Source organism: Protomyctophum parallelum (genome assembly GCF_964188405.1).
Source record: "Protomyctophum parallelum genome assembly, chromosome: 17".
Lineage (NCBI taxonomy): Eukaryota > Metazoa > Chordata > Actinopteri > Myctophiformes > Myctophidae > Protomyctophum > Protomyctophum parallelum.
In genome coordinates, this window is record NC_139719.1 from 4,564,615 (window position 1) to 4,572,021 (window position 7,407).

General features: G+C 42.1%; 1 protein-coding gene across 1 annotated transcript in view; it reads left to right on the plus strand.

Moving 5' to 3' along the window:
* The window catches only part of svild (supervillin d), a 96,584-nt gene extending 91,557 nt beyond the window's left edge, over positions 1–5,027 (plus strand). The window contains exons 32-34 of the mRNA XM_083787412.1: positions 1,189–1,193; positions 2,337–2,495; positions 2,985–5,027. Coding sequence (XP_083643538.1) covers positions 1,189–1,193; positions 2,337–2,495; positions 2,985–3,071 — 251 coding nt within the window. The 3' untranslated portion in view covers positions 3,072–5,027. The remainder of the gene's footprint in view (positions 1–1,188; positions 1,194–2,336; positions 2,496–2,984) is intronic.
* Positions 5,028–7,407: the final 2,380 nt, after the last annotated feature.

Here is a 7,407-nt window from a genome sequence, read left to right on the forward strand (position 1 = left end):
ACTAGGGGGTGCTAGAGCACCCCCTGCCCTTTTGGCAATAGGGCAGGGGGTATATATATATATATATATATAGGGGGCAATATTTTATTTTCTTAATTGTGTAGACCATAAAAAAAACGCTTCTACTATATTATTTAGTCCCCCACAATCTAAAGCTATGTTTCTATGTCAGTGGTTCTTCGATTAAAGAAAAATAGCAGACCTACAAGCTCGTAGCGCGCCACTCGGTGGCGCGCTATGAGCTTGTAGATCTGCTATTTTTCAATAGCTAAAGCACCAAAATGGGTACCCGCCCCAAAATGCGCTGCACAAGGTGCCCTTTTTTTCACTTGAGCACCTGCCCCTCTAAATGTCTGTGCACGCCATTGAGGCTATGTACATATAACTACAAGCATTCATAACTCCAGACATTTATTATATAGCACATTATATAGCCTACATTTAACAAACAAGCTTGATTGACATTTGTAAATGGGTCAATACAAAAACTGCTATGAGGATAAACAAGAAAAAAGACTTGTTTACATCAAGAGTAAAAAAAAAAAAACGTGACAACCGTAATGGAAAAAGGGGCATAAGAACTGTGAGGCGGGGGGTGCGCTGCCCGGAGCAGTGTGGGTAACCAGGTCTTCACGTCTATACTTGTTCCCCTCCTCCCCCCCCCCCCTGTACCATCAAGGGTCAATTTTGTTTTTACAGTGTAGAAATTGACAGCTGTGTTTCATATGTTTACATCAATGTTTACGCACCCTGCACAGTTTAGCTGTTTCTGATCCAAGGTGTGTGTGTGTGTGTGTGTGTGTGTGTGTGTGTGTGTGTGTGTGTGTGTGTGTGTGTGTGTGTGTGTGTGTGTGTGTGTGTGTGTGTGTGTTAGGGCATTAACATAATAATCGAATAGTCGACTAGTCGACTAGCAAAACACTAGTCGACACTGTTAATTGACATCCGATTATTCGCTAATATTATTTTTAATTATTTTTAATATTTTTTATGATTTTTTTTTTTTTTTTTTTTGCTTTTCTACAGCAGACATGCAGGCATGCAGCTGTGAGCTCGGTTGTTTTGTTGGTAGTTCGCCAACTTCAGTACTAATCCATTCCTGGCTGATTGTTTTCATATCATACAAGCCTACTGTAAGCCTACTGTACGTGGGTTTTGCCATCACCCTCACTCGTCTGACTCGTGTAGGTGTGGTGGGCGGCGTATCGGCGGTGGCACTAGCAGCAGTCAAGACAGTTTTTCTTTGGGAAAAGCATATGTGATATGCCTCATAGGCTCATAAGATCAATGGGGACAACTACAGTGTGTAAATACGTTTACTATTGGTGAGTTTATTACTGTAGTTTGTTCAACAAGTTAGATTGGAGACGTGTCGTCGTCCGGTACAGTAAAGTATAGCAGGAGTTCCTCCTCGCTCTGCCCAATAGTATCCAGTTTGGTGACAGTCAAACTACAGTAGCTCATGCCGTGATTTCATGTTTCTTCATGCTTATCCAACAAAAGTCTGCGTGCCGCGTGTGGCATTATTAAAAACAAACAGCGATGCGGCACGATCATAGTTCTAATACGTAGCCGCAAAAGACTCGCGATGGAGTTAAGTAGTTGATCATCTGATTCATAGCCTGGCAGCCTGCTAGCTAGCAAACCTCCTCCTTGCTTGTAGCTCCTTCTAAAAACCAAAGGAACTGTGATTGTAACTTGTTGTTGAACATTTAGGGTTGTATGAAAAACATCGCATGGTTCATTGCTCCAGTCTCCACTCTCCAAACATTGTGAACAACGTGCATAAAAAATAGCAGATCTACAAGCTCACAACGCGTCCATCCGTGAGTCATTGTGGACTTGCAACTTTGACTTGAAACAGCTGAGCTAATTTCGGCCAATCAGAGCGGCATTCAGCGTAATCTAGTAAGAGTGGCAACACTCGCGTTGACTCCCACTGTAACAATGGAATGCGGAAGTGCTCATTCTATCTCAATGGGATAGTTCCAATGTTTGGAACTATAGCCCATAGGAAGTGTGTCGCCACTCTCTTAGTACTATTCCACTCGGCCTGCATTGATAGTGCATTCACCGCTCTGTTTTGCTTCGCTCGCTGGCTGTTTCATAACACGATGTTTTAATGCTTGATTGGATGGAATAAATATCATATTTTACCGCCGACTAATCGACTATAAATCGATTTTGATGGTAGTCGAGTCGACTATCAAAAATCACGTTTGGTTAATGCCCTAGTGTGTGTGTGTGTGTGTGTGTGTGTGTGTGTGTGTGTGTGTGTGTGTGTGTGTGTGTGTGTGTGTGTGTGTGTGTGTGTGTGTGCGTGTGCGTGCGCGCAGCAGGCAGAGGGCTCCAAGAACAAGGTGGTCTTGGTGAAGGAGGCTCTGTCCAGGCTGAGCAAGCTGCAGTACTCCATTGAGGAGCTGACCGGCAAGCCCCTGCCAGAGGGCGTGGACCCCCTGCGTCTGGAGGACTACCTCTCTGACGACGACTTCAAGGTAAACAAAAGACCACCTTTGGGTTTTTTTTTTTTTACACGTGTAAATGTTTCAGCCGTGAGTGAGAGTGTTATTCTTTCATTCAATTGTATTCTATTCATAATGTTTTATTCATTAAAATGTGAATACATTTACCAGATGGCAGCTTTAATCCTCAAAAACAATGAAGGCCTCAAAGCATGCTGCTTCATAACAGCGGTGGGCCAGCCACAGAAGCGTAGAGTCCATTGGGCCACTCGGGCACAGGCCCAGTCAATTGAGCTCTTGCCCAGTCTGGAAAAAAAAAGAAAAACAAAGATAGGCTACATTGGCAGTAACCAGACTTTCCACCTCGGAGGAAACATTGTCAGCCCATCACCCCTGTGCATGCAAATCTATGTTGTAGCCAACCACAGCAAGCCACCTTTGTTTTAAATGCCCCCCCCCCTCCATTAGCAAGTCGTCAAAACTGGTTTCACCTAACTATGGGCATATTTTAATGTGTTGCAGAAACTTCTTGAGATGAGTCGAGTGGAGTTCAATGCTCTGCCAAACTGGAAACAGAAGAACTTGAAGAAAAGCAAGGACCTGTTTTAAAATGTTCTTTTTTTTAGTACACAAACCAAAAAAGGAGAACTTAAAAGGTCTTAACTTTAACATGTGTTTTTTTTTCTAGTTCTTGTTTTTACCCCAAGGAAAGACATGGAATTTTTCCCTCATCTTGTAAAGAAAGAAGGGAAAAAACTATGTACATTTGGGTTACAGTACATTAAGTTGAATAGCATTTAAATGCCATACTGTAGCCAACAATTATGTGCAATTGTCAAATTTTGGCAGCAACATTTTTCTAATATAGTTATGTAACTATACGTACCCCCACATTATACATATGTAATATACTATACATGTAATTTCTCTTATGTTTACTTTTGTGGGAATGTTTGTGTAAAAATGTCCATGCTTTTATTGATCAACTAAGGGAGTTATTCAAACACTATGCAGATGACCGCCATTGTTGAAATGCCACTCTGGACTGTTGTTGGACCTGTAAGGGTCCGTTTGGTTACAAATGGATACATTATAACACTAGGAGTTTAGTGTGTAATAATAATAATAATGATGTATTTGTATAGCACCTTTCATACAAAACATGCATCTCAATATGCTTTACATTAAAGAGATTCAAACATTTTGAACAGACTAAACCTAGAAAACAAGACAAACGGCTGAAAGTCTATATGTGGAGCAGACTAGTATGCTATCACAATAAGGTACAAGGAGGAGTGATCTGTTAACACTGAGAGGCTGTTTTTCTATGCATAAAGGAGGAGTGATCTGTTAACACTGAGAGGCTGTTTTTCTATGCATAAAGGAGGAGTGATCTGTTAACTAGGTTGGCTGAGAGGCTGTTTTGCTATAGTATACATAATACTATAGGCCTACAATGTTGAAGAAAATAATAGTTTGCAGTACTATTGAAGCATACTGTAATCTTACCGTGGTGAATGCATGCAGAGGCATCATGAAGACAAGAGGGATGTCTACAATGACTCCTCATTGCATAGCCTAGCAGCCTCTCTCACAACTACAAACTTTTCAACAATCTTTTGTGAGAAGAAATCACACAACCCTTTTTGTTGAGTTCAGAAAATGGTCGAGTGCAGAAATGGTCGAGATGTGTTGTTAACCCCATGCAGTATTAATTTTGCAAAGACTTTTGTAAATACAATAGAAAAACTGTTTAAAAATCTCTGACCATTTATTTTTTCCTTAATGAGTTTCATAAAGCGGTGGTTCTCAAACTTTTCCATGTCAAGGCCCCCACATTTTCATGTATTTGGCTTCAGACCCCATCTCACAATAAGTTGTGCCATGGATGGTTAAAGTGGCTGAAATGATTGTGATGCTATACCCTAGAACCCCTCCAAGGACCCCATGTCCCTGGACTTCACCCCCCGGACAACCTTAGCCAATGAATTTGTAATTGCCTGTGTGCCATTGATGGCAACCATGATCTATAAAGCCTCATTTTTTTCTCCATACACCGGTGTCACTCGCTGAAAGTAACTGGTTTTCGGCAAGTGACAGGTGAGGTGACAGATCGTATATGACGAAGTATGAGGCTTAAGACCGGGACCAAACTCGTGTGTGTGTGTGTGTGTGTGTGTGACTGTGTGTGTGTGTGTGTGCGTGCATTTTGAATTATGTGTGTGGTATAAGCTGCCTTTAACCACAGCTCAAAGCTCAGTTGTGTAAACCTGTGCTCTATGGATTATTTACTCTCTGATCTATCTGCTTTGTAAAATTCTCCGTAGACAAAACATCACATTGCATATTTCTTTTCTAATATATGAGATGAGATAAATGTTGTGAGCATTTTTTTTATTCATTTCAGTGTTCTATTTACATTTTGTTTTTACATGGTCGATGTGGCATTGATGAGATTCCATTGATGCGTCAAATGTAATCGGAAAACTTTCTATGGACACTTTATTTTGGAACTGTCTCTGGAAAACATTTTCCTCAAATTCCAGTAGCATAAGCATAATGATAACCATAATGTCGTCACTGTTGGATGGAAACCTCGTTATGTCAAAAACTGTTAATTTTCAGGATTCAAATAAAAATTAAAACAGCAAAAAAGTAGCAGATCTACAAGCACACCTTGTAACCTAGTAGTTATAGGATGGGTAAATGCAGAGAACGAATTTCACGTAGGCTATGTGCAAAATAGAGCCTACATTTATACAGTGACAAAAACACCCGAGTTGGGACTAAATTAGGGATGCTTGGACCTCAAGTCGTTGAAACAAAGGCAAGAACTCAAACATATAAACGAACACATGCAACACAATGACCCAACAAGGACTGACTGGGAAACAATATTGACATACACATGGGGAGTGCAAATGATTTACAGCTGGGAAAGACATGAACATCGAACTACTGTATAACTAGAACATGGAGCATAATACATAGAAAATACAATAACTAGGTACGGTAGTAAATTACCAAATTCTGTGACTGTATTCACTGTAACATGTATTCTCGGTAGCTGTAAATGCGGCAATACAATGTGTCATGTCAGCCTGTAACCAATAGGGTGTACTGTCGGTCCAATTTTGACATATTAACACAGTTACCCCCAATTTGGCCCCAATCCTGCTCAATAATGTGGTGCAAATGAACAGATGGGAGTGTAAAAGTGAATTATAAAAAGTAATACTCATGAGAGAGCTGCACGGCATTCAGGTTAACTTATCCTCTCATAGACGGCGTACTGTAGAACTTGGAAATTGTCTGACTCAGGAAGGATCACCCTTCATGAATATCGCCTCGCTCGCCTTGACTCATAACATAATAGCTGTATTTGAATGACACCTATACTCAGCCAGGAGACTGCCCATATCAGGTGCCAAGGTCCACTGATATTAATTATAGCCGAAGCTTTCCCTTTCTGTTTCTCTTCACACACATCGAGCGTGCGCGCGCACACACACACACACACAGGCCCGCACTTAGGTCGCATTCATACCAGAGAGCTTTGCTGCGATTAAAACGAATCCTGCTGCGCATTGTCAGAAAGTGCGCTTCGTTTGGCAGGTGTGAAGGCTCATTCGAATCCTAATGCGCAGCAAATAACCGCATTTTACTCCGTCCAAAAACGTGGGTTTCGCTTCGCTTCGAATCGCACTTGACTACGATTCGGTGCAGGTGTGAATGCAATCCGCAGTAAATAAAGGAAATGAAGCAAACATAATGTGGCGGGTGAGGAGCTGAACACAGTTGGAGACGGTTAAGGCATATTTTACGCAGCGCAAAGATGTCCCGTTACTGTGGATAGACGTGGTCGAATAAGGAGACTGAAGCCCTGATCGAAATGAGGACGTGTAGGCTACATTAATCAATTGCTTAAGAAAACACATAAAAACACTGCAGTGTATTATAGCCTACATAATATTCTGTCTGTCTGTCTGTGCGTGCCGTAAACATGGAGTGCTGTCACTGTGTGGGACTGGGGAGTTATATCAGTGCGCTCATGCAGCGCTGTGCCTCCATGCCCAAAAGAACAGTGTGTGGCGGCTGCGTGCGTAGAGAGAGAGAGAGAGAGGGGGGGGGGGGGGGGTCCCAGACGGCACGACACATGCACGTTATGAGTGTAATTTTATCACCATAGATTTAACTGTGTAGGCTATAGTTTATGAACGGAACACATTGATAAAGGTCCCCCCTGCTGCGTTTCCAATTGCTGCGAATGACAGTGTGAAGGCAAACCGCAGCCAATTAAATATGCAAGAATTCCCTTTCCCCGCCCATACGGATCTGAGTCTACCGAAGTATTAGGTGAGAATGTGACCTTAGTCTCTCACAGATGTGTAGCCTGAATGAACAATTTTGCACTCGCCCACAGGCACAGATTGATGAAACCATAACACACACAGGACTTGCAGTTGCATCAGTTTCTTTATGAGCGGATAGCCCCTGTTCCTCGGTCCCCTGACCAATTAGTGTGCTGTCCACGTAAAGCCCTGTATATGATCCCCAGCTCAGGACCTGTGCTGGCTATAGAAGAGAGGCATGCATGGCCACTGCTCTCTTTCCTCTCTTGTAGGTTTGGGGTTTGATAGCCGATTCTAATCAAACAAATTGTGTATTGATTATTTCCAATCATCCCGTATCAGAAGTGTTGTGTTTGCTGTCCCTCTCTGCAGCTGGTGTGGGCCATAATAGAACAAAAAGGCCTTCAAATGATCTTTAAAAACAAGACGCCCCATAGAGGCTATGTTCTGCCTTTTGACCTATAATTTGTATAAGGGTGATGCCACTGAAAGGCCACTATAGCTGTGTCACCAATCAGTAGGGTTCATCTTATCATTAGACGTGTATACAAAAGTGATATGTTGGCCTGAGGGTGGGCCCTCGTTAACCCATT